This window comes from Pagrus pagrus, assembly GCF_965226575.1.
Source record: "Pagrus pagrus genome assembly, chromosome: 24".
Taxonomy (NCBI): Eukaryota; Metazoa; Chordata; class Actinopteri; order Spariformes; family Sparidae; genus Pagrus; species Pagrus pagrus.
The window spans coordinates 1,580,416-1,606,672 of NC_140206.1; the positions used below are offsets into that span (position 1 = coordinate 1,580,416).

Below are 26,257 nucleotides of genomic sequence, written 5' to 3' on the forward strand. Positions count from 1 at the left end.
TGGCACTGAAACCTAATAAAACCCTCTCCATGTATAGAAAAATACAACAGACTACCACATACACAGTCAAAAATATGAAATATGTTGCAGTGAAGAAAACAAAAGGAAAAGAGAACAGAGTAGGAAGCTGTTAGCTTCTCGCTGCCTTCAAGAAGGAAGCTAACGTGATGTTAAATTAGTGCTGAACTGCCTCAACACTCAGACTTGTGTCCAGTCCACAGCGAAACTAAACTGAAGGGTTGATGTGATAAATGTTTCATCAATGTTATTCTTTTGTAATTTGTCATAAAAGTCATAATTTGTCATAAGTCATAATTAGCTTGTTACAAAGCAGAAAGATAAAAGTCACCTGACGTTAACCGCCGTCAGTTACACACACTTTGCTAACAGCTACACAAAGTTAGCTAACAGTCAAATAACAGTCAGCTTTAAAGACTCACAAATATCCTGTTAGTGTAATAAATCCTGTCAGAGGCAGAACCGCCACACTCACCTCTGCACACAGTTGTGACAGTTTAACTCATAATATACATACGTATATATGTCTATGGTTTAACTGGTGTTCATTTTAACTGGTGAGGGTCCAAGATGTGCTGGAGGTGTGGTTTGAGAATCCCGTCTCGAGAGGGGTCCTCGGCCCTGTTCGCTGACCAGGAAGAACATTCCGATCACCCTGCTCATTGATCCAAGTCATGTATATGCGTATTAATGTTGACGTGGCTTGTACAACACTATCCCACACGGAGATGCCGGAGTCTGCGACCTGCAAGCATGGATGTATTAGATCCATGCCTGCAAGCCACTTCACAACGAGCGCTACAGAGCACACAGTGACAGTATAGGTGACTGTGTCGATGCCTGTCCAAAAAAACGCAACTGTCAATAAATCGTTCAAAAGTGCATGTTGTCGGTCTTATATGGTTGTCGTGAATGTCTGTACTCCCATACAGCTGGTGGGTGGGACAATCTGAGGGATTTCAAATGGTCGACTAAAGTCATCGGTCCCAGTTTATACATCGTTATTAAGCTGACGCCAAGTCGATGTAAAAACTGTGTACTCTGTCATACAACGACAACTGTTCCGATCACCTGACTAATCAGGCGCCGTTAATTACGTCACTGCTGTCGCACAGTTGAAACGTCATACATCAACGCCGGTTGTGGACTATCCGTGATAAAATTAAAATGAGTATTTAAAAAGTATACCGTTAATATTGAGTCAAAACACAAGCATTTTAATGTACATCCCGATTCTATATACATGTACGTGTGTTTATGTAATCGCGCCACATGCGATCAAAGAGCTATAATTAGACCCCATTTACTTCGCAATTACATACGAGTCTCAGAGCTCCCCAAGATACTCACCATCATCGTCAGATTGTCAGTATAAAGATGAAGGATTTTACATTTATACAAGACATCTAAATGGTCAGCGGACAGGGCCGAGGACCCCTCTCGAGACGGGATTCTCAAACCACTCCTGCAGCACATCTGGGACCCTCGCCAGTTAAAATGAACACCAGTTAAACTGTCACACCGTCTTCATTCAACACACACACCGTGAGCTCCGTCAGGTACCGTTACTGGTACTGAACTTCTACTGTCACATCCGACCGGGTCCTTTCAAAATAAAACACGCCCGCTCTGACAGGAGGTGACAAAATGGCGCCCAGATGAACTTCATACGCCGACTTTACATGACAAACTATGCATGGCGCCATTTGACAGTTTTAAATCTCTTTAAACAGAAATAAAGACTTTTCATAGAGTGAAGTCTGGGATGTTCAGTCAAACATGAGCTAGAGCCTCATGATACACAACAAAACCAGACAGAAGTCCTGAAAACGGTCGGCCTCGTCTGGATCCGTGTCCAGTACAACACGTGTCCTCCTCATCTCTCCTTCTTAATCCACCTTTTTCTTCCTTAAACTCACCTGAGTGACACAGACAGCAGTTTGTCCTCCAGAGGTTTAGATCAGCAGGTTTCTCTGTGTGTTTGTATAAATCCTGACAGCTTCAGACACGTTGCTGCTGCTGCCGGTGTGTCTTACTTTCACTTTTGCTTCCTGTATGAACTCTTAATGTAATGTATGTAATGTAATGTAATGTAATGTAATGTGCATTAACATCCACCAGATGTCACTGCTGGACAACAAATCACAAACTGAGGGATGCCCTCCAGCCTGACAGCAGGACTTCTGTCTGAAACAAGTTATCCTGGAGTCATAATTGTGTTTTGAAGGTCAAACTAATGACAATTTGAATTATTCTCACTTCTGATCACAAGATACTAAATATTATATAAAATAATCGACTCCCAGCAGCAACAGCAGCACAATCTGCAGCAACATGTTGAATCATTTCCTCTCAACAATGACTGAACATTAGACCTTGATGAAGGGACGCTGTGTTGTAGGACGGCTGTATCACACTGCATTACTGTCAGCTCGGGGCTGGTCTGCCTGATAACTGGCAGCCAGGTGTGTACAGATGTTAAGTAACAGTTTGGAAAATACAACACATCATTAAAGAATCAGTGTTTCAGAGCGGCACATGGTTTGTTTCAACATTTAAAGCTTTCTGTTTGACTCTTTGTGGGTGAAATTAAATGTATTTGTCAGTAATAACAACTGAATAATAATAATATTACATGTACTAAATAATATTGTGCACGAGTACTTTTACTTTTGATACTTTAAGGACATTTTCCTGATACTTCTGGACTTTTACGTAACATTTTGAATGCAGAACTTTGACTCGTTATATTTTCAGATTGCAGTTTTTCTGCTTTTACTTCAGTGAAGGATGTGAGTACTTTCTCCACCACTGCAGAACAGGAGAAACATGAGTGTTGGGACGTTCCTCACAACACAGACTGGAGCTGAGTTGGCAACTTTTTTACTTTTATTTACTAAAAATCACCTCGTTAACCGACGGTGACAAAATGCAAATCTAAGAGCTGAGAACAGCAGGAAAAATACTGCTGGACGAAAAGTTAAAGAACCAGAACGTCAACAAAACACAGAAGCTGTATTACGACAAAGTGTCACAGAGCGGTCTGAGAGGAACATCCAGGATGGTACTGATCCTGTTCCTCATCCTCGCTGACACTTCCTCTTAAAAGATTAGATTAAAAGCCATGATTATGTTAAAAGAGTACATTTTTTTCAATAAAAACTCAAAACATTTCAAGAATAAAGTTGTAACTTCAGGTTTGTGTTACTGATGCACAGCGGTCTCTCCCAGCGTCACACTGAATGTGAACTTGCTCTCCAGGTTTCACTTCATCTTTCACAGTTTTCACAGTTTGTTGCTCTCTTTGTCTCTCTGGGTCGAGTGTGAGCCTGCAGGGACAGTGGGAGGAGCTTCTGTCAGTCTGTACACAGGTCAACTTCCTGCGTGAGTCTGCAGCAGCACAGAGACAGACTGTGTTGGACCACAGAGACAGTTTGTGTTGGACCACAGAGACAGACTGTGTTGGACCACAGAGACAGACTGTGTTGGACCACAGAGACAGAAACATCACAGCTTCTCTCACTCACTCAGAGGAGATGGATCAGAAGAAAGCCGTCTTGTTCAACTTGTGGGGAGTCACCGTCTCTTCCAGACCTCATGCTGTTTTCCACAAGTTGGAGGAGTTGCATAACCTGCCAGGGTGAGAGACTGTTACACCACCTCTGCTCTGTCAAACAATGTTCTCTGTCCAGATCAGATGAGAGGCATTACTCCTCTGAAATACTCTCATGCATGTGTCATTGAACTGTGTAAGACGTGTGAAATCATCTGTAGGCAGGAGGGTCATCTGAGTTTAATCTATCTAAGTAGGCCAGGTTCATGTTTTGTTCAGTGTTTCTGGGAAGCAGTGAAAACGTGATTTGACTTGCAAAAGAGTTCAGATGAACACTGAGTTTCAGCACTACGCTGTTATATTCCTCGTTACTACGTGCAGTGTAAGAATGCAAAAGATTAACACGTTAAAGAAAGAATGATTGTTTCTGTGTTACATGGATCAGAGTTCACTTTGTTGTCTGAACACAGTCTTCAGAAAGTCTTCAGAAAGTCTTCAGAAAGTTAAAGCTATCAATTAAAAAGTTACATTTGAGAAAAAAGTAAAAATGATGTGATAAACGTCAAAATTATTAAATAAAGTAAAAAATATGAGATGAAAGTCAAATAATAAGATAAAAATTCAGAATAATGAGGTAAAACATCATAATTATGAGATAAATAGTCAAACATATGAGATACAAGTCAAAAATATTATATAAAAAGTAAAAAATGTGAGATTTAAAGTAAAAATTATGAAATAAAAAGTCAATATTACGATAAAAAAGTCAAAAATATGAGATAAATGTCGAAATAATAAAAATAAAAATTCAGAATCATGACATAAAACATCATTATTATGACATAAAAAGTCACAATAATGAAATAAAAGTCGTTATTATGAGATAAAAAGTCACAATAGTGAAATAAAAGTCGTAATTATGAGATACAAAGAGCTCTCTTGGCACGCCTGCAGGATCTTCATCACCCACCAACACTGATGATGTGAATGAAAGCTGCAGTAGATAAAAGCGTCTGCTGAATGTGAATGTGATGTAATATACTCAGTGTCCACACACTTTTGGCCACCTTCTTGTGTTGTTTTGACAGTGAGAGCGTCTTTAATCTGGTTCTTTGTCTCTCGGTGGTTTCCAGTGGTTTCCTGTCCAGTGTGGCGTCCCAGAAGGACGGCGCCATGAGCCGGGCGGAGCGAGGCGAGACGACGCTCTCTCAGGTGGGCGAGCTTGTTTCACTCGGCTGCTGTCTTCTGGTACTGATGATGATGATGATGATGAAACTGGTGATGATGATGATGAAACTGTGTGTGTGCAGATGATCCCAGCGTTGGAGGCCGAGTGTGTGCAGGAGGCCCAGGTCAAGGCCGTGACTCTGCCGCCCGATTGGTCCTTCGGACTCCTGCTGGAGGAGCTCAGAGAGGCGATGATGGACGTCCGACCAGCCGTGCTGAAGACAGCTGCCAGCCTGCGACACAGTGGTCTGTATGCAGACCGTCGGAATTAAAGTAGAAAACTGTTGCTGTCGCCAGCAGGTGGCGCTCTGACTGTGATTTAAAATTGGCAAGTAGACGTCGTCAGGCGGGAACTCTTATCAAAAACTTAAGATGTGAACAACTTTCACTCTCAGAGGTCTGAAGGTGATCGGCCTGAATCTCAGCAGTTTGTTGAAAAAACTGCGCAATAGGAGCTAAAATTGGCCACTAAATTCAAAATGGCTGACCTCCTGTTTGGTTACGCTCACGGCACCAAGAGACTTGTTTTTACGTGTTGAGATGTTACCTGTGCCTGCCAGGTTTAAACATCCAGGTGAAATGTAGCATGAGCGCTGCTTCGTTGACATTTCATAGGGGGCGCCATTGAGCCGTTTTACCATTTGTACAAAAACCATAAAATATCTACATTTTCAGCGCTTTTGATGCATTTGAGCATTTTAACCTCTAAAAAATGTGACTGAATTTGAGGATTATGCATCATGAATAATAATCTCAAACATCAGTGCTCAGGTCCTCACACGGCTCATGATCCCAGAATATGTTGATTAAAGCCTGAAGGCACCAGATGAAGTCTGAGGTTGTTCTCCTCCCATCAGGGTTACTGACGGCCGTGCTGGCCAATCACTGGCTGGATGACAGTCCGGCTGCAGATGGTCCGGCCCGCCTTCTCTCTCTGCTGGGCGGCCATTTTGACCTGGTCCTCCAGTCCTGTCGCTCAGGTCACAGGGTCCCCGAGGCGTCCATGTTCAGCTGCGCTCTGCAGCAGCTGGGAGTGACGTCACAGCAGGTAGACGACACGGTCACGTACATATCACTGTACGGCCTGGAAACACAGGTAGAAACACCTGTCCGTCTCGTTTCAGGCTCTGTGGTTGGATGCAGATGAGGACGGGGTGAAGGCAGCAGAGGCCGCAGGGATGAAGGCCATCCTGGTGGACAATCTGGACGAGGCGCTGAACAAACTGGCAGACTTTACAGGAGTTCAGGTTCAGACCAGAACGATTTGATCTCAACTTTTCATTTTTATAATTTTGTCATTTTTGTATGATAATTTTGACCTTTATGGGCTTCCATACAAAAGGCCATCCTGCTCTACTGACATGAAGCCGTTGAGCAGGATGATCTTCTTCATGAACTGGACTTGAGCCTCTGAGTCCGGATGTTCTGATGCAGAACTTTCCCCCATGAATCCCTCACATTCATTCAGCTTTTGCTCTCCACCATGTTTTTTCCCCTGATGCAGCTCATCTGTTAGCATTAGCATGGTAGCACACATGTTAATGTGTGTGTGTGTGTGTGTGTTTCAGGCTGTTGGAGCAGAGAGTCCTCCCCCCTCCTGCAGACCTGATGAAGTGTCTCATGGATACGTCACCATCAGGGTAATCTGTCTCCTGCATCACAGTCAGTCCAGGTTTCTCCACCTGTGGTCTCTGCAGGACTTTATGGAAACAAGACGCAGATGACATCTTGTTTTCTCGTCACGTTAATGATATTTTGTGTGTGTGTGTGTGTGTCTGTGTGTGTGTGTGTGTGTGTCAGCCTGGTGTGACGACTCATTATGTTGAAATGGGCTCAGGTCCACCAGTTCTGCTGTGTCACGGCTTCCCTGAGAGCTGGTTCTCCTGGAGGTACCAGGTAACAAACCTTTTTATCTCATAATGACTTTTCATCTCTTAATTTCGAACTTTTGTCATAATTGATCTCAAATATTTGACATTGTTTCAACTTTTCATCTCATAACTTCTCATAATTAACTGTCCATCTCAAAATTTTCACCTTTCATGTAAAGTTTTCAGGTTTTTATTGACTTAAAATTCATAATTTTGACATTTCGTCTCATAATTTACGAGAATTTTCTAATTAATTTAATACTTTCTTCAATTTGAATTGATATCATTTAAATTACCACGTTTTCATCTCATAATTTCGACCTTTGACTTCATAATTTTGACTTTTTTTCATCAGGTATGTTCATATGTCAAACTTCATCCTCACTTCCTGTTCTCGCACAAGTCTGCCAACATTTATCAAAACAACAAAGAGCAGAAGTGTTTAGTTCAACAGGGATTCAGTACATGTGTATGTATTAATACTAAAAGACAGAGATGATGGAAGTATTCAGATCCTTTACTGCAGTAAAAGTACTAATACCACGCTGTAGAAATACTCTGTTACAAGTCAAAGTCCTGCATTGGAAATTTGACTTGTACAAATGTACTCTGTGTACAAAAGTCTGCAGTAAAAGTATCTGATATTGAGTGTTCTTAAGTATCAAGTAGAAGTAAGTTGTAAATATTTGTACATACAAAATGTGCCGCTTCGGCTCTGCTGCAGCATGTAATCTGCAAAGTAACTAGTAACTAAAGCTGTGAAACAAATGTAGTGGAGTCGACGTGTAAAGAAGCAGCAAATGGAAACACTTCAGTAAAGTATAAGTACCTTGAAATTGTACTTTGTACCTGATAAGAACCTTGTGTTTGTAGATTCCAGCTGTGGCAGCAGCAGGATTCAGGGTGTTGGCTCTGGACATGAAGGGCTACGGAGAGTCCACAGCGCCCACAGGTGTGTGTGTGTGTGTGTGTGTGTGTGTGTGTCACATTATAGGAGCCACATTATATCAGCTGTTTTTTGCACAAACAGAAAATATATCACCAAACACACCATCAGCACACAAACCTTAGTCCAGGAGCAAACACGGCTGGTGCTGCTGTAGGAGAGCGTGTCTCTGCTGCAGGTGGTGAAAAGACTCACACCTGAACTCTGATCAGGCCACGCCCCCTCCTGATGAACGACATGTGAGCGAGAGTGGGCTCAGTACTGACCCACATTCTGGTCCCGTTCAAAGACAACAACAGGGTGATCGTGGAAATATGGAGTCAACATGGAGACCAAAGTGTTAGTGTAGTTGTTGTATCACCATAAAATAAAAATAACATCATTTTTTACTTTTTAACTCCATCTTTTACATTTTTTTGTCATAATTTCAACTTTTGATCTCATAAATTTGACTTTAAATCATATTGTTTTTACTTTTTATCTCATCATTTTGATTTTCTTTTAATCTATTATTTTTTTTAGTTACATGATATGTGGTGATATGCAGTACGGTGCCCACTTCACAAGTCTTGCAAAGTAGAACAAGGTTGTTTCTTCAGGAAACACTGATGTAAAATAAAAGCAAATAAATTAACACGTTGAGATCAAATTCACAAAAACTTAACAGAATCAAAAAAATGTGACATCACTCAGCTACAGATCTCTGACGGTCTCAGATATTAAATCTGTTTGTTCAGATATTATTCGAAGCTGTTCACACAACATGCTCTCACACACTGAGACATGATGACACACGAACACAACGCTGTTGTCATGAATGAATGAATGAATGTGCAGTGTGAGATTGTTTTATTGTGAAAGGATGTCTGTAGTTGGTGTACGCAGGTCTGTGTCGCCCTCTGCTGGATACTCAATATGTTTACTTGTCTTTAACTCGTGTCTGACAGACGTGGAGGAATATTCTCAGCAGCAGCTCTGTGAGGTACATTTTATTAAACACACTTCAGCTGTTCAGGACGATTGTGCTCCATCTCCATGATAAAAATAAACTGTTTCCTCTTTATTTCCAGGATTTAATCACATTTATGGACAGAATGGTGAGCTACACACACTTCCCTCAGCCACACACTCTTTAATGAAGATACCTGAGCAGATACAGGAGGTTGTCTCATTCTCTTGTCCAGTCCATCCCTCAGGTCACCCTCATCGGTCACGACTGGGGCGGCTTTCTGGTTTGGACCATGGCTCAGTTTTACCCCGAGAGAGTCAGGTGAACACACACAGACTCAGCGACGCCTCAGATACTTCAAACTGTACTACAATGTGTGTTTGTGTTTTGTTATGAAGGGCGGTGGCGTCTCTGAACACTCCTCTGTTCCCCGCCGACCCGTCTGTTCCTCCTGAAAAGAAACTGAAGGATATTCCCATATTTGACTACCAGCTCTACTTCCAAACACCTGTAAGTCTGCCTGCAGCATGCTAACATGCTAACACAAGGTGATACAACACAGAAAAGTCCAGTCAGTCCTGTGTGTGTGTGTGTGCTGCTGCAGGGCGTGGCCGAGGCCGAGCTGGAGAAGGACCTGGAGAGGACGTTCAAGATTTTCTTCTTCAACAGTGCTGAGGCAGTGAGGACACACACACACACACACACACACACACACAGTAACACACCTGTACAGGCAGGAGAATCACCTTCATGACATAATGATAATGATAATGATCACATGTTTGTATTTCTTCTCTCAGGTGAAGCGTCCTGCAATCAGCACCGCAGGAGTCTGTGCTCGAGGTAACAGTCACAGTCCTGTCTGTGTTACAGGAGGTCTGTCTGTGTTACAGGAGGTCTGTCTGTGTTACAGGAGGTCTGTCTGTGTTACAGGTGGTCTGTTTGTGTTACAGGTGGTCTGTCTGTGTTACAGGAGGTCTGTTTGTGTTACAGGTGGTCTGTTTGTGTTACAGGTGGTCTGTCTGTGTTACAGGAGGTCTGTTTGTGTTACAGGTGGTCTGTCTGTGTTACAGGTGGTCTGTCTGTGTTACAGGTGGTCTGTTTGTGTTACAGGTGGTCTGTCTGTGTTACAGGAGGTCTGTCTGTGTTACAGGAGGTCTGTCTGTGTTACAGGTGGTCTGTTTGTGTTACAGGTGGTCTGTCTGTGTTACAGGTGGTCTGTCTGTGTTACAGGTGGTCTGTCTGTGTTACAGGAGGTCTGTCTGTGTTACAGGTGGTCTGTCTGTGTTACAGGAGGTCTGTCTGTGTTACAGGAGGTCTGTCTGTGTTACAGGTGGTCTGTTTGTGTTACAGGTGGTCTGTCTGTGTTACAGGAGGTCTGTCTGTGTTACAGGTGGTCTGTTTGTGTTACAGGTGGTCTGTCTGTGTTACAGGTGGTCTGTCTGTGTTACAGGAGGTCTGACTGTGTTACAGGTGGTCTGTCTGTGTTACAGGAGGTCTGTCTGTGTTACAGGAGGTCTGTCTGTGTTACAGGTGGTCTGTTTGTGTTACAGGTGGTCTGTCTGTGTTACAGGAGGTCTGTCTGTGTTACAGGTGGTCTGTTTGTGTTACAGGTGGTCTGTCTGTGTTACAGGTGGTCTGTCTGTGTTACAGGAGGTCTGACTGTGTTACAGGTGGTCTGTCTGTGTTACAGGAGGTCTGACTGTGTTACAGGTGGTCTGTCTGTGTTACAGGAGGTCTGTCTGTGTTACAGGTGGTCTGTCTGTGTTACAGGAGGTCTGACTGTGTTACAGGAGGTCTGTTTGTGTTACAGGTGGTCTGTCTGTGTTACAGGAGGTCCGTCTATGTTACAGGTGGTCTGTTTGTGTTACAGGTGGTCTGACTGTGTTACAGGTGGTCTGTCTGTGTTACAGGAGGTCTGTCTGTGTTACAGGTGGTCTGTCTGTGTTACAGGAGGTCTGTCTGTGTTACAGGTGGTCTGTCTGTGTTACAGGTGGTCTGTCTGTGTTACAGGTGGTCTGTCTGTGTTACAGGAGGTCTGACTGTGTTACAGGTGGTCTGTCTGTGTTACAGGAGGTCTGACTGTGTTACAGGTGGTCTGTCTGTGTTACAGGAGGTCTGTCTGTGTTACAGGTGGTCTGTTTGTGTTACAGGTGGTCTGTCTGTGTTACAGGTGGTCTGTCTGTGTTACAGGAGGTCTGACTGTGTTACAGGTGGTCTGTCTGTGTTACAGGAGGTCTGACTGTGTTACAGGTGGTCTGTCTGTGTTACAGGAGGTCTGACTGTGTTACAGGTGGTCTGTCTGTGTTACAGGAGGTCTGTTTGTGTTACAGGAGGTCTATTTGTGTTACAGGTGGTCTGTTTGTGTTACAGGTGGTCTGTTTGTGGGTCTGCCAGATGAGATTCCCCGCAGCTCCATGCTGACGCAGGGCGACCTGCAGTACTACGTCAGCCAGTACAAAGAGCGAGGCTTCAGGTGAGTATATTTACTCACGTACTGAACTTCAGCACAGTTACTTGTACTTGAGTATTTCCATTTCCTCCTAACTGTATACTTTTACTCCACTACATTTATTAGTTACTAGTTACTTTATAGATTACATGCTGCATCGGAGCCGAAGCAGCACATTTTCTTCTGAGAGTCCAAACTTCTTTTATAGTGGTCTGAATCCTCTTCCTGTATTAGACAGTGGGTTTGGGACAGAGTATTTATATGCCAACATATCGTATGGCCTCCGTACCGTTACGATTATTGATATACTGATAACCCTCCAGTGGGTAAGTCATCGTCTCATGTTTCGTGTCACAGGAGGCCGTTGAACTGGTACCGTAACGGGGATGTGAACTGGAGGTGGATGTGTTCTCGTCCCACTGCAAAGGTTTGTTACAGAAAACCTCATGAGAGAAGAAACAGAAACAAAAGTTATAGAAACTTCACATCCTGGAAAAACCTGGAATTCATTAAAACAGGGTTTCCATTGTGTGTGTGTGTGTGTGTGTGTTAGCTTCTGATGCCTGCACTGATGGTGACGGCAGGTAAAGACCAGGTGCTGCTGCCAGCCTTCTCCAAAGGAATGGAGGACATGGTGAGAAAGCCAGCAGCGGCGTGATCGACTGATCAATACAGGTGATTGGAAACAAATCTGATGTGACTGTCTATTGATCGCAGATCCCGAAACTGAGCAGAGGACACATCGAGGAGTGTGGACACTGGACTCAGATGGACAGACCAGAGGAGACAAACAAGATCCTGATATCATGGCTGAAAGACACTCACAACAAGGAGGGAGGAGTTAGTGTGTCCCCCAAACTGTGAGGGAGGAGGGAAGGAAGGAAGGAAGGAGGGGAGGGAGGAGGGAAGGAGGAAGGATGTGTAGTGTAATATAACTATATAACCAACCAAGTAAGTAGTTAGTGCTTAATGACTACTGGTAACAGGTACTGAGATATTAAAGAATCTAATCAAAATGTGAAGGAATCATAAATGAATGGTAAAAACATGTACTGCTCTGCACTAGTTGAAGTTGAACATGCACCTGTTGATTGAACTGATGATTAAACTACTGAATTGTGTTAACTTGGAGTGAAATCATGTAACCAAACATACCACACTTTTATTATTATTATTATTATTATTATTAAAAGAAATGCAGTCAGTAGGGCAGTGGAACACATGATGGAGGAGACCTAGAGTTAGAAAAACAGTCTCACAGCAGCAGCACAGCGGAGGCAAGGCCGCAAAGTGGCAACACAGTAGATAAGACGTGCAGGGGAAGTCCAGGGTACCAGCTGCACAGGGACTTCAAAGTGTATCCCCGGTGTGGAGGCTGTCTCGACCAAATGTTGGCATGGGTGGGCAGAGTCAGCAAAATTTGATACACAAACAAAAGAAAGAGCAAGGATTGGATAAACCACGGCGCCCAGCCCCCGTCTTAGTGAATATAAGGAGTATATTTTGTATTGAGGATTTGGGTTTTATTTGATTAGCTTTTGTCTGTGAGATCTCTTAGCTTTGGAGGACTCCTGGAGATGATTTCATTTTTATTGGTGACTTTTTGAAACTCTGAAAAACCTTTTTGAACAAACAAAGAGTAAGAAATCGAGACACGACAGATGAAGGAAGGATTGAATGAAGGAAGGAAGGAAGGAAAGGAAGGAAGGAGGGATAACTGATGAAACGACCTGATGAAGTTGAGCAGAATTAAAAAATTCATCTTGTGAACTGAAACAAAGACTCGGGTTATTTTTATGTCATCAGACCAAAGACTCACTCACTGTATGTTTCAAATAACTTTATTTATAAAGTGAAGATTTGACAAATGATCTCTGTGACAATGAACTGCTGGTTTATTTAAGTTAAAGCAACCAAACAAATAATGAAACGATCAGAAAAGCCAAACAGCGAGATGATAAAATGATAAACAAAAATGTTATAAAATTAAACATGAAAACTGGAATAAGTGAAGCTGGCAGGAGTTTAGCTGGTAGCTTTTATTTTTTAGCTAAAAACATTTTGATAAACGATGCAGTAAACATGCAAAAAAAACAAAACAATATAAAATATAATCCTTAAATTATGACCTTATTTTGGTAAAATTACTGAAATATTAAATAGTCGTTAGTTGGGTTATTGTTTAAATCCCCTGATTTAAAATATTAGCAAAAGTACTTAAAACCCCCAAACTTGTATTAAATTTTTTGCAGTACATGAAATTTGACATTATCAAACACTAATAAAATATAAAATGTGTTTGTGTCAAATCTGTTAGTCCAAACATAAAATACAACATTTTTATGCAAACTTTATTTTTCAAATTATGACTATATGAGTCGACCTTTTTGCTTCGGGACAACAACACTCCATCGTAATAAAGAGAGTGGACCAGGAGGAATGACGTTGCCCTCCAGTGGCTGAGATGAGAACTGAACATTAAGCAGTTTTTACAGTTTTTTCTCATCAAACAGCTTCTTCCAGGCCGGCATGATGTGCGCATAAATCCTCTCTATCTGTAACACACAGATAATTGTCATTACATGATTAAATATGTGAGAATTCTTGTCATTTATATATAAACTGAAGAGAAGTGGACCGAGGATAGATCCAGGTGGGACTCCTGTGAATCAAAATTGTTTAAAAAGCTCTCGTTTGATTCGCTGTTGCTCATGTTTTATGTCATAATGTTTATTTCTGACTGTTCTTTGCTGGCCGACCCTCAAACCAATCAAAAATGTGCTTTTGTGTTTTCCATAGTCCACAAAACATTTCTGGAGCTTCACAGTGAAACAGAGTTGCAGCATTCTGCTAAACAACTGAAGCAGCTGGAGATGATTTAAAACGGTGAAACAACCAAAAAAAATGACATCAACAAGAAAATGAGTTGATATCAATGAAACAACATCGTCTGTCAATTTACCTGTTCAGATTTCTTGACTCCGTATCTGAAGAGCGTCGCCTGGTGCTCGCTGTTATGAAACAGGATGTCGAACGTCACCTCGCGGCCCATCATGTCATCGATCGACGGCTTCACCACGTTGTGGAAGTCTCTGGCTGGGAGCGACTCGTCAAACATGTTGTTGACCTGCGACACGTCATCAGTTTGTCATCATTGTTTATCGCGACAATAATTCCTGATTTGATCATATTTCTCTGAGTTACCTTGTACTTTTTCCCCAGCATCTCCAGTGGATCCAGTTTGACCTCTGACCTCAGAGCTCGACCATACAGCGGCAGCTTGGTGTCTGAATCTGACAAACAAACAAAAATTCAGTTTAATAATGGAGAGTGCTGGAAAAGTCTTGGATTTGTAAAATCCTCAAAACCCAAATAACACAAACGATCAAGTCGTTTGTGTTATTTATTTTCTTTAAAATGCGTAAAAAAAATGCAGTAAGAATAACCCTAACCCTAACCCCTAACCCTTCATGATAGAAATAAAAACATAAAATCTGTCGATAAAATGCAGAATAAATACAATTTCCTCTTTTTAATCCCTCTTTCTCACATTATCTCTGCTGAAAATGTAAATAAACAGGACAGTCACAGTCAGAAAATTAAAGAATTAAGATAAGTCTCCCCACATTAACCTAGTCTCCATCTCCTGACCGGAGACATTATAATTAAATATGTAAATAACAGAAAACATGACTAAAGATAAGACACCGACCTCGGCAGGTCAGGTGAGCAACGTAGGGAACGCCGTCCCTCTCTCCGTAGTAGATGGCGAAATGAGAGAAGTATTTGTTCCTGGGATACTCCACGATGTCCCCCGGGAACAACTTGGGGTGGGAATTTTTCTGCAGAGACACGAAGAGATCATCAAGTCACGAGGCAGGAAGTGAGCTCGACGGCCTCCATGTTCGGTTGAAGGTGGTGTTTTAAATTTAACCACAAGAAAAACCTGAAGTTCTCTGAACAGGAAGCCACAACATGAGAAGCATTTGTATAAACATCACATCAGCTTTAAAACATTCCCTTGTATTTCTATTATTTTTAAAGTTGATATCTGCTTTAATTTCTTTTATATTGCTGCAAAAACTGGAAAAACAAAACTAACGATTAATAAGAATACCTGTGGCAGGACACCGAGGGCCTCCTGGGTCATGTCAGGGATTTTCTTTTCACTTTTATTTAAATTCATGAGATGAAGAAGATCCCACAAAGACGTCATGAATGTTTGAAGTTTGGTCTTCTGAGCTAAATTTCTGCACCGATCACTTATTTTTCACTGGATTGGGTTGAAATCTGTGCTGAACATCCAGGAGACCCTGAGGAAACTTGGCAACATGTTTTCATTTAAATAGTTGTTGCTGAATGTTTACAGTCATTAAATTAATAACCGGAAGCCTTTTTTTTTTACTGGAACAAAGAATCTCTCATTTTTAAAAATTCATATTTCCACTAGTCAAACCGAGACGCGCCAAGTTGCTTTACCATCACCGTCTTGAATACTGTATACAAAGAGATACCATCACGACTCCATCCTGGAAAAACTTATTCGCGACTCCCTCCTGACAGGAATCAACCAAAAGTCTCCAACTCACCCAGAATGCAGCAGCTCTTCACTGGCTTACACGTGCATGAACGTTTTAAAATCGCTTGCCAGTTTTTGCCGGCTACTCTTAAAGCTTGTCTGGGTCCTGCCCCGAGTTACATTGTAGACATTAGAATTTCAGGATCGCCAGAAGTGAATTTCATGTCATCGAGGTTTGATTTTCCAATTTAAACCTAAAATATGTAACTTCTGCCACTAGGGGGCTCTCTAACAAAACAAAAGCAATGCTGAGCTCCAGACCTTCTGGATGAACAAACAGCTGAACTCACATCAGCTTCTGCTCTGATCCGACGGGAGGAGAGCTCAGAGATTACTTATTAACTTGTGGGATTAAGTGGATTTATCTTCAGTCCTGTTTATCAACCTGACTGCAGCAGTGATCCGGAGGTGAACGTAACGTTACAGAGGAGAGGGGGGAAGGAGAGAGAACCAGAGTCTCTGCTGAGTGCTGAGTTCAGTCAGAGTCGACCCGAGCTTCACACACTTGAGTTAAACATTTTGGTTCTTTGCTGTTTATCTTTTATTTTTATTTGTAGTCTGTCATGTTGTTTCTTATCGGTTATTATTCTTATGTTCCTATTCTGTTTTATTTGCTCTCTCGACATCACTGGAAATGACGACTTGCCCTCAACGATTTTTTGAGATCTGAATGAAGGTCGACTCTACTCGCTGATGTGCAATTTGACGTTTGCAGTGGATAAACAAGGCGCGAGTCTGACGGGATAATGTTTTGTCGATGTTTCGTCTTGTTCGTTGATTTCTCTTCCCCAGAGGTTGAAGCGACAAGCGACCACATGAAATGCACTGTTACCTTGAGTAAACGTGTTGATGTTATTGTTGGTAATATTTTTGATAATGTAAGAATACAACAAAGCAAAACACATAAAAGAGGTCGAGTTGCTTTTTAGACATTTTGATGAAGAATTATATTATATCTGAAATGAAAACAAAATTTGAGAGGAAGCAGAGGTTGTAAAAGCTGTTAATGTCTGTTTTTAGTGAATTTTTTTGAGTTTTTGAAGAAAAATTGCCACAATGTTGGTGCACTTCAGACAGAAGGTGTCATTTCAGACTGTGTAAGAAGTCACTGTTACTTTTAATTGTTTTGTAGCAGTTAATTATAGTTTCCAAGCATTAAAATCAACAAGTTAATTAATGGAATTTAGTGGCAATACTTCACAACTTTCCTGAAGTGTTCAGCGTCTCTCTGATTCATTTAAGAGCTAAAAAGACGAGGCAAGAGTCCGATTCCTCACGTCGGCAACCCTGAAAGTTGTTTTGATTGATGGTTTATGTTCAGATGATTACACTGAAAACGCTCATTTAAAGGTGGATACTAAACATCTGGACTTTTAAAAGTAAAAACTGTTTTTTCTGTGCGACCATCAGCGACAAAAGCGAAGATAAACATTGAAATAAAAGATGAAATGATGTGAAAGTGTCCATCGTACTCACCAGGCCCATGGGTTTAGGTCTTTACGGGTGCTTTCTTCAGTCGCTTGTGAAATTAAATCCACAACACACACAGGAACCCCATCTGCTTTACATACGGCCCGTACTGATATGAGATTTTCAAGCGCATCAGTCTGTCACAGTCACACAAGACTGAGCTCGACCCAACCCCCCCATCGCCCTTCATCACACTTACACACCATTAAAACTGGTGTGTTTGTGTTTTTGTGTGTTGTTGTGCGTCTTAGCTTCACTTCAGGTGTTTTCTGTGGGTCGGGGAGATTTTTTAGGGACATTTCAGCAGTTTTTTGAGCCTCATGTCTCCCTCGGTGACCTCGTCTCGCCACCTCTGGGTGTGTGTAGCAGGTGTTTCCTAAACACAGAGCCTAAAAGAGGAAGTGGATTCAATTCAGCTTCGATCTGACTCGTTTTATTCAGACGTGAAGGCGCCGAGAACAACAAACCTGGCAACCTCACCGTGACCACCACACTCATTTACACACTTCTTTATAGAATAAAATAAGTATTGTGGTGTCGGTGGTCATCTTTGAAGAAATACTTTCGACCGGGAGAGGCTAGCGGTTTCCCCCTGCTTCCAGTCTTTATGCTAAGCTAAGCTAAGCTAACAACATCCTTAGCATTAGAAAAGTTATGGAAACGGCAAAAAAAAAAAAAAACTTCCTCTAATTCACGAAACAGTTTCATTTAGGAAAGAACACAAATAAGCAGATTTATAGAAACGTTGAATTTTACTGACTTTAATGTGACAAATCCCTCGAGCCAGTTCAAACATTCACATTTTCCATCATATTTCTAGCACAGCCTGAGAAATTCACAGTTCTGACATTTAGATCTGTCACTGAGGCGCAGCTGCTCTCCAACGCTGGATTCACTGCTACTTGATTTGAGAGCTTATTAAAACACACAAGTTTGAATAATAATGCCTGAAAAACTGCGCTTCACATCCCCGACAGAGCTTCTGGTTAAATCTGACCCGACGTCTCACACTTTACTGAAGAATGACTAAAACAAGCTGAAAGAAAGAGCATGTGTCTCAGTGTTTGGTGGAAAATGTCAGGATTTAATAAAATTAGAGTTCATCCATGACGCAGTTCTTTCTGTGTCTTCCCTGATTTGTTGACGTCTGAGAGGTAAAGGCCGACTTTCACAACATCCGGCCTTAAACAAGAGAAACAAGCTATAACATAAAATCTCCTCGTCTGTCTTTGAATTTCAGGATACGGATCTAAAAGATTCTCAGCAAGAGCGACAAAAAAGGCATGAAATCTGATCTCTACTGTCGAGCAGGGCTCCTGTGCATTTCCAACTCAAAACCTCCTTTAAGAATGTCACGATTTAAGGGCACTGAACGTGTTTTGCGTCACTTTGAACAACATGTCCAGTCATTATGTTGATTTAAATCATTTTCTTTTAATGCTCAGTACAGCTACACAGCGATAACTGACATCAACTAGAAGTAGATGTTTTTGAACATCGCTCCAACTGATGTGGACGGCGGACGTATCAACCAATCGAACTTTACAGTCTTTACTGACGTCCCCTTACATATACATTTTCCTGACCTGCTGACACAGCTGGAGCGCTCAGCGAGTGCTTGGCGCTGTTGAACGTTGTCGTTCACATTGTTATCTTTGTAATTATCGTTATAGTTTAGTTTTCGGTGTGGACGGCCCATAATTTTCCACAATAACTGTGGCTGATATATAAATATTGGAATCTTTGACTTCCATCGCAGTGGTCAGGGTCTATAAAATGCATCAGTTAACACCCCGCTTGTGAACTCTGAAGCGTTTACGTGTGTTAAAAACGGTTAGCGGTTGCTAACAAGTGTCTAAATGAGACTACAGAGGTTGTCACGGACATCACAGCAAACACAGAGACTCATCTACTCACTAGTCCGTCTTTAGGTGCAAATATTCAGACTCAAACCTGTAAACTGGTCAGTTTATAGTAAAATGTGTACAGTACAGTGGAGCCGTGATGTGGCCTGCTAACATTAGCTAGAGATGTTATCTGTGTTGATCTGTGAAGATCATCTTACTGAACAAAACGTGTAAGTTTCATAAACTTGTGTTTATTTTCTGTGAAAATCCAAAATCCAATTAAAAAATCCCGTCTGAACCAGTGTGATGCTACAAAAACACAGAGATCAGAGACGTGAGACTGAAGCTGCACAGGAACCCCGCTGAAAAACTGCACGGGTCCGGGTTCAAATCCCCGCCCAGAACTTTAAAGCTTGTGAGATGATGATGATCTGTCCTGCTGCTAAAGAAAAAAAAAAACCATCCACATTTACAAAATATAGATCATCTGTAGAGGAGAAATAAACATTTCAAATTCATCAGGATCAGATCGGCTTCATGACGCACACAGTTAGAAAAGTCACATTCTGACTGAGATCAGCACATCTGAGGCTGTCGACTGCATTTACTGAAGACAAGTGTGTGTGAAGCAGACACACACACACACACACACACACACACACACATATTAATGCCCCGTGATAAAGTCAGTGCAGCGTTACAGTCGTTCAGTCTGTCAAAGGCACCTGAGTCGAGCTCCAACCTGAGCCGGAGGTTCACCAGTGTATACAACACACACACACACACACACACACACACACACACACAGTATCTAGCTGTGCTCCTGGCCCTGATCCTGGCTCTCCTGAGTGTCTCGGCCCCAGCTCAGGCCGTTGATGGGGGCGTGTTTGTCCCAGCTGTCCGTGTTGTGTCCGTGTTTCCTCTGGTGGCGTTTGTAGTTGTCCCAGTGACCCGTGGTGTAGTCGCACTCGGCGCAAGCGTACGGCTTCTCGCCCGTGTGCCGCAGCATGTGCCTCTTCAGGTTCATGCTCTGGTTGCAGGAGTAGCCGCACACGCCGCAGTGGAACGGCTTGGCGCCCGAGTGGATGCGCTCGTGCCGCCGGAGGTTGGCGAGGTTTCCGCAGGCGTAGCTGCAGGACGGGCACTGGTAAGGCTTCTCGCCCGTGTGCACGCGCAGGTGGCGCTTGAGGTTGTCGAGGTGCGAGGAGGTGTAGGGGCAGTGCGGGCAGCGGTGGGGTTTCTCCTCGGAGTGGGTGTGGGCGTGGCGGGCCAGGTGGTTGGGGTAGTGGGACAGGAAGGGGCAGTGAGGGCAGTGGTACAGCTTGGTGCCACGTTGGCCTCGCCGGGATCCACGAGACACGGTCGGGCTGCAGGGAGGCCCGGATCCATCTTTAGACAGCAGGTCCAACGAGCAGCGACGACACACCTGAAAGTCAGACAGAGTGGACGTCAGAGGAGGGAGTCTGCTGACGGACCGACGACTGATGCAACGCAAACAGACACACACAGATTGTAGCTGTTGTTGCTCTCCACGTGTGTGAAGAGCGAGTCAACACCTAGTTGTATGTAATTATATAAATATTTGTATCATTTTATTTTAATCTTTTTCATATTTAGCGTCTGTTGCTGAATGTTTTAAAGCTTTAATCTGTTTTTAAATCATTTTTATCACTCACTCAATAATCAACAGAAAAACAACAGATTCAGAACAGAACCAGAGTTCAGGGAGACACACCTGTCCTCCGTCTCCCTCCCCATCCCCCTCGGCCTTCTCCCCCTCCAGGTCGGCCTCCTCCAGGGTGAGGCCGCACACCCGGCAGCACAGGGGGAAGAGGAGGACGGGCAGCGGGGCGGAGGGAGACCCGAGGCCTCCTAACGTCTGGAGGTAACCCGAGTCCTGGGACACTCGCAGGGTCAGGTCTGACATGACTGCAGGAGGAAGACACAACATTTAAAATGTGTTTTCTTCAAATTAAATTGGGGTTTTTTTTCTGAAAATATCCGATCTGATCTTTCAAACTCTACTTTGCATTTTCTTTCATTTAACCCTGAAAAGCGTTAGAAAACCCCACTAAGAATAGTCCTCGAAGTGACGCGCTGCAGGTTTTTACTGATAATAAGAAACTTATCTCAAACTTCCTCTTTTTACTTATAACATTTGAATAAAAAAACTCCCTGCTGGTTCTGTTTTCTTCAGTTCGACTTCCTTTCTGACTGACACCTTGTTTGTAAATCAGTTTGAGTCTCGATTCACTCAGTTATTCTCGATAATTATGATGTAAATTGTCAGGATTTGATTTAAAAACGCAGGTGGATTCACTGGAGGTTTGTTGCAGATCTGTAAGCACTCGACCAGAGAGAACGTCTCTTCCTCATTTTCAACTTCGTGGTTCCTCTTTTCTGCTCAGCGCTTCCAAAAATAACCTTTTCCCCTGTGGGCTACAAAAAGGAATTGATAAACCCCCCAAGAATCAAGCGTATTTACATTCCCGCTCAGAGATATTTTCATTTATTTCATGGATCTTTCAGTCGAACGCTCGTTTGCTTTTGACCACATCTTAGTTCCCCGCTCCTCACGCACACACAGAGCAGGAATAAACATGTTTCTAACACAAAGAAAGACAGAACTTAATGTAGAACGTTTGCTGAAGTTATAAGAAGTCCTTTCATCGTCGCATTTAAATCTTTTCTATAAATACAAATGTGAGAAGTTTACAGAATTCCTTCATATCCTCAGAAATCAATGCACATCGTCACTTTGTTGACCAGCCGCTCATGTTCACTCTGATTATTTAATTCTTGTGTATTTCAACGGCAGAAGACAAACAAATATGGTGACGGGATTGTTTCATGTCGAATGTTTAAAGATGACGAAACGGAGACCAAACACCAGTTTAAGTTGAGGAAAATCAAGCACTTTTCCAGGACCTAACTCATATTCCAAACCTTGAAAACATTAGGGGGAGGAGCTGATTGTGTTCATGAAGACACTGGAGAAACTCTGATCTAATTTTTAACTTCTTGGGACGACGATGGGAATCTACGGACGAGTTTTTTCTTCAGAAATATGACTAGATGACTTCTCAGAAACAAAGTCAGAAAGTCAAACCTGATAAACATCTGGTCATTATTTTTCACAGAGGTCCCTCACCTCTTCTATAAAACAACACGTCTTTACTTCAGTGCTCTCGTGGTGATAATAAATCTCGTGTGAATTTTTTACCTTCTTCACTTTCAGCGTTCTTTTTCCGCCTCCCTCGTCTCTTCTCCTTCTCCCTCCTCTGCGGCCTCTCCTGCGTGTGCATGCGCTGGTGTCGCCGCAGGTTTCCGAGGGAGCTGCAGGCGTAGCTGCACTGGTGGCAGCGGTACGGCTTCTCCCCGGTGTGGGTGCGGGCGTGGCGCTGCAGGTTGACGAGCTGGGCCGAGGCGTAGGGGCAGACGGGGCAGCGGTACGGCTTCTGGCCGTCGTGGGTCCTCATGTGGCGCTTCAGATGGTTGGAGTAGCGCGAGGTGAAGGCGCACAGCGAGCAGGAGTACAGTTTGGGAGGGAGGTCGCCGGCTCCGTCCGCCTGACTTCTAGGCTTCGTGTCGGAGTCGCTGCCGATGGATCTGTCTGCTAGGTTCAGCTGAGAGGAGTCGATGGAGGCTTCGTGCTGGAAGCCGTCCTCACAGGTCTGACAATAAAGCTCCGCCCCCAGGTCGAGGCCCACACCTGTCACGAAGGAAATCACAAACCACAGCGTCATTAATCCGTCACACCAGCGATCCACTTTAAAGCTCGGTGGAGATCACAAAATGATCAACAAACACTACTAACACACACTAAAATGTTCAGATTTGGAAAGGTGCTGTCTTAAATCTAGGGATGTTCCTAACACGAAATAAATAATAATAAATAAAGTATGTTTTCTAAAGCAAACCAAAGTGAAATGGTGCAGCAGTTACCCAGATCGAACCCCGCCCCCAGAGGCGTGTCTCCCAGGAGCTGACCACATCCTCTGCAGGAGAGGAAGGCGGGGAAGGTGGAGTCTGTCGGTGCCGACGGGTCGTCCTCGACGCTCAGAGAGAAGACCGTCATACCTGCAGAAGAACAGAAGGAGAAAGTCTTTACACATCGTTGCTCTTCTACTCATCTACTTTCACTGTGTGTGTGCCTGTTTTTACCTTATTAGTAATACATGTAGATTGTTGGCGGTGTTTCCTCTTTTTAACCTAAAAATAAACATGACTGTCTGAACATGTTTCACGTCTGAATGTGTCATTTTAATGGGAGTTTTTTGACGTCAGACTTCTGAAAAAAGCAGCTTTATTAACCTCATCTTGTGGATGTTTTTCAGTACGAGCAAAAACAGATTTTTTAACCTCTGCTCAACTGAATTTCATCATAATGACAATATATGATCATAATTTTCCAAAGTGACATCTTTAAATGTCTTCTTTTGTCCGACCAACAGTCCAAAACTCAAAGTCTCTTCATTTACTGTCAAATCACAAAGAAAAGCAGCAAATCCTCACATTTAAGAGGCTGGAAACAGAAAATGTTGATGTCAACCATCAACTATCTTTGTGGTGCGTTCAGGAACAGCTGGGACAAATCCTACTGACTCTACCTTTAACTTTAATAGTCTTTGAGTTATATTAATATGACGTGAGCTTCAGTTAGCTTTGACCACAAATGTCCTTCAGAGGGAGACGTTTTACTCTGATACTCTGAGTACATGTCAGAGCCTGTACTCTATTACTTTTACTGGAGTAAAGAATCAGTAGTGTGTTACTGACCGGCCTCTCTCTCCAGCCCCATGATCTCAGAGTCTCCAAACTCCAGCTCTCCGCTCAGCAGGAAGTCGCTCTCCAGGACGAGGCAGCCCGGCTCACACACCACCGCCCCATCCTCCGACTCCACTGGACACACACACAAACAGTTACTATGATTAAATGTAAAAAAACACATCAAATACACGTCTAAACACGAGACAAACACGGCGAGCAGCTGCTTTACACAACAGTTTTTAATTTCCTTGAAAAGTGGAGGGAGTTCTGTACACATGCACGTGTCACAGAGCAGGATGAAGTATTTATCTTTCTGGTGTAACGTGTGTCTGTAGACACAATTGATAATCGAGATCTGTGCTGAGGAAAAGTAACAGAAGAAGATGGACAGGAGTGACGGAGGCGGAGAGGAAGCGAGAGAGCGAGGCGAGCAGAAGACAAGCAAAGGAAACCAGTGAGGATGAGATAAGTGCAGAGGAGGAAGAAGAGTCGAGGGCTGAGTCAGGAAAAGGAAGAGGAGTGAAAGAAGAGAAACGGCGAGAGAACGTGACACTTTCATGAACTTCAATGGCTGTTTGTGACGGTTAATACAACACAGCAGCAGCAAACGCACCGATATCCACTCATGCTTCATCGAAAGCTCTTTCCCAACACAAAGATGGAGAATTGGGGATATTAAGGATGAAAAACGCCTCCCACTCTCTGTTATTATGTCATATTTTGACTTCTGTAACGTCCTCGGCGCTCAGCTGTCAGCGCCTCTTAAATCAGGCTCAAATCCTGACGTGTGAACTTATCTTATCCATGAGCAGCGTAGAGGTGTGAACATGTGCTGGGATTGATTTTCCTTCTCTTCGTTCTTTCACACAAATTTCGTTATTCTTTTGCTATTAAGAGCTGAATGTGTTTTGAAGAAAGACCGTCAGAGACTGAGCACCGCTCTCCTCGCGATGATTCACCACGTCTGTGATGAAATACTTTGAACGGAGCGATTGAAGAGGCTGCTTCCTGATTTTTTTCCTCCTTGCAGTGCGAATGTCTTTGAATCTTACGGTCACGTGTCATATCGTGACTTACAGAAGCTACCTCGTGTTTGTTTGAGCCGCAGTCAAGACGCTTTCCTTTTAACTGACGTCTCTGTTTCTGCCTGGTGAGACAGAAGCTCTCCTTCAGGAAACTGGTGAGAGGAGACGAGATGTCCAAACGAAGGGAATGAGAGAAAAGGTCAAACAGGAAGCGAGGGGGAGAAAGACGGGAAGAAGAGGAGGGAGCGTGGGGAGGTCAGGTACGGGTCGACGAAGAGGAAGTGGAGACAGGAAGCAGAGAGGAGGAAGAGAGGAAGTGAACACTCAGGATGAGATAACAAACATGTCTCCGGCAGTCTTCCTCTCTCACAGACAATGAGGAAGAGGCCGAGCCTGATGAAGACAACATGTTAGAGCGGTTTTAAACCTAAAACAGGTAAATTACAGTGTTTCATGTGAACAGCGACAAACAAAGAAGCATTTCCTTGAACTGGGCTGCTGCTGAGGTCTGAGGAGCAGCAGCTCGTCAACATCTGGAACAACCCGTTAAACTCACATTTCACCGGCTGAGGGTTGGATTGTTTCCTCCGCGGCATCTTCGCCCCTCGTCCCCGCGGATCCTGCTCTGTTTGCGGGGCGACACCGCACACACCGTGGGCTCGAGTCCGTCCGACCGTCCGTCAGCCAGCCAGGCAGCCAGCTAACTGCATGTCATCATCATCACCTCCTTCCTCTTCCTCTTCCTCCAACGGACAGCAGCGGCGGCGGTGTCATCACGAGCAGCTGATTAACACAGTTTAATTAATTCAATTAAACCGGCTTTGTAAAACACACACACACGTATTTACAGTGTAAAACACACAACTGCCACTTTAAAGTTAGCTAACACTGCGCGAGTCGTTCTTTGTTATTGTTCCGCAGTAAGACGGAGCCATCTTGTTAGCCACCTAGCTAGCTGCTCAACTTCAGCGGGACAAATTAATCCGTTAAAACTACAAACTGAGCGTAAAACCTGCGTGTGTGCGCGTCCCGCCGCTGATGAACCTACCTGCGATACATCCACAAATATAAAGCCGTCGACAACACGTCGCTAGCTGTTTGACAACGAGTCTTTTGTTGCTGAACGCACACACACCGCTGCTGGCTCAGGTTCGCCGGGTCCGGGCTCCGCGTGACGTCACTGACAGGCGCAGAGGGTTGTGGGGATTGTAGTCCTTTGTTTGTCTTTTACTGTTTTTATCTTTAATCAAGGTTTGTTTCACTTTTAAAATGAATCTTATTTTTTTTTTCAGTTTTATAATTTTGATTGAAGAGAACTGTATGGTGTGAACGTGACAAAATAAAAACAAAAAGATTTGTAGTCCTTATACGTGTTTACAGCTTACATAATGTCCTGTAGGCTACATAACAATCTGATTTAGGAGAGATTTAAATACAATGTTTTTTGCAGTAAAATTGTATAATCTCATTTGTATTTTTTTCTTCTCGTTATTTATTTAAATATACACATATACTGTATATAACATAATAGGCACCCATACATTTTTTAC

At 43.1% G+C, this 26,257-nt stretch overlaps 4 protein-coding genes across 6 annotated transcripts in view; 1 reads left to right on the forward strand and 3 right to left on the reverse strand.

The window, feature by feature from the left end:
• The window catches only part of LOC311253451 (uncharacterized protein), a 64,207-nt gene extending 62,201 nt beyond the window's left edge, over positions 1–2,006 (reverse strand). For 2 of the 3 annotated variants that reach the window (XM_084347436.1, XM_084347433.1), the window contains exon 1: positions 1,938–2,005. The gene's annotated coding sequence lies outside the window, so the exon portion shown is untranslated. Of the gene's footprint in view, positions 1–1,937 lie in introns of all 3 variants that reach the window. The other variant, XM_084347437.1, reaches the window with a different exon arrangement.
• Positions 2,007–3,101: 1,095 nt separating this feature from the next.
• On the forward strand, positions 3,102–12,141 carry ephx2 (epoxide hydrolase 2, cytoplasmic). The gene is made up of 18 exons (XM_084347477.1): positions 3,102–3,658; positions 4,705–4,783; positions 4,882–5,044; positions 5,656–5,846; positions 5,923–6,045; positions 6,367–6,438; positions 6,599–6,694; positions 7,543–7,621; positions 8,563–8,597; positions 8,686–8,712; positions 8,800–8,885; positions 8,963–9,074; positions 9,169–9,243; positions 9,365–9,407; positions 10,938–11,040; positions 11,374–11,443; positions 11,570–11,650; positions 11,734–12,141. The coding sequence occupies exons 1-18, from the start codon at positions 3,555–3,557 to the stop codon at positions 11,878–11,880; spliced, it is 1,686 nt and encodes a 561-aa protein (XP_084203603.1). The 5' UTR covers positions 3,102–3,554; the 3' UTR covers positions 11,881–12,141.
• Positions 12,142–12,855: 714 nt separating this feature from the next.
• Positions 12,856–17,160, reverse strand: plaat1l (phospholipase A and acyltransferase 1-like). The gene is made up of 5 exons (XM_084347505.1): positions 17,072–17,160; positions 14,729–14,858; positions 14,221–14,309; positions 13,979–14,143; positions 12,856–13,571 (listed from the first exon to the last, which is right to left on the reverse strand). The coding sequence occupies exons 1-5, from the start codon at positions 17,078–17,080 to the stop codon at positions 13,506–13,508; spliced, it is 459 nt and encodes a 152-aa protein (XP_084203631.1). The 5' UTR covers positions 17,081–17,160; the 3' UTR covers positions 12,856–13,505.
• A 650-nt stretch (positions 17,161–17,810) lies between these two features.
• On the reverse strand, positions 17,811–25,894 carry znf513b (zinc finger protein 513b). Its single transcript, XM_084347478.1, has 7 exons — positions 25,756–25,894; positions 25,264–25,490; positions 23,692–23,814; positions 22,858–22,992; positions 22,136–22,624; positions 20,648–20,841; positions 17,811–20,338 (listed from the first exon to the last, which is right to left on the reverse strand). Exons 2-7 carry the CDS (start codon positions 25,301–25,303, stop codon positions 19,724–19,726), a joined length of 1,596 nt encoding a protein of 531 aa, XP_084203604.1. The 5' UTR covers positions 25,304–25,490; positions 25,756–25,894; the 3' UTR covers positions 17,811–19,723.
• Between the last annotated feature and the right edge of the window lie 363 nt (positions 25,895–26,257).

What these genes read in the sequence shown, in the direction of transcription:
- ephx2 (XM_084347477.1), top strand. Translation starts at nt 3,555, where the DNA reads ATGGATCAGAAGAAAGCCGTCTTGTTCAACTTGTGGGGAGTCACCGTC. An exon ending in GGTTCTCCTGGAGGTACCAG is followed by an intron (nt 6,695 to 7,542) that starts GTAACAAACCTT and finishes TTGTGTTTGTAG; the next exon opens with ATTCCAGCTGTGGCAGCAGC. An exon ending in TCTTCAACAGTGCTGAGGCA is followed by an intron (nt 9,244 to 9,364) that starts GTGAGGACACAC and finishes TTCTTCTCTCAG; the next exon opens with GTGAAGCGTCCTGCAATCAG.
- plaat1l (XM_084347505.1), bottom strand. An exon ending in TGCTCACCTGACCTGCCGAG is followed by an intron (nt 14,310 to 14,728) that starts GTCGGTGTCTTA and finishes TTTGTTTGTCAG; the next exon opens with ATTCAGACACCAAGCTGCCG. An exon ending in GAGTCAAGAAATCTGAACAG is followed by an intron (nt 13,572 to 13,978) that starts GTAAATTGACAG and finishes TGTGTGTTACAG; the next exon opens with ATAGAGAGGATTTATGCGCA.
- znf513b (XM_084347478.1), bottom strand. Translation starts at nt 25,303, where the DNA reads ATGCCGCGGAGGAAACAATCCAACCCTCAGCCGGTGAAAT. An exon ending in CAACCCTCAGCCGGTGAAAT is followed by an intron (nt 23,815 to 25,263) that starts GTGAGTTTAACG and finishes GTGTGTGTCCAG; the next exon opens with TGGAGTCGGAGGATGGGGCG. An exon ending in GAACGCTGAAAGTGAAGAAG is followed by an intron (nt 20,842 to 22,135) that starts GTAAAAAATTCA and finishes TTCCTCCTGCAG; the next exon opens with TCATGTCAGACCTGACCCTG.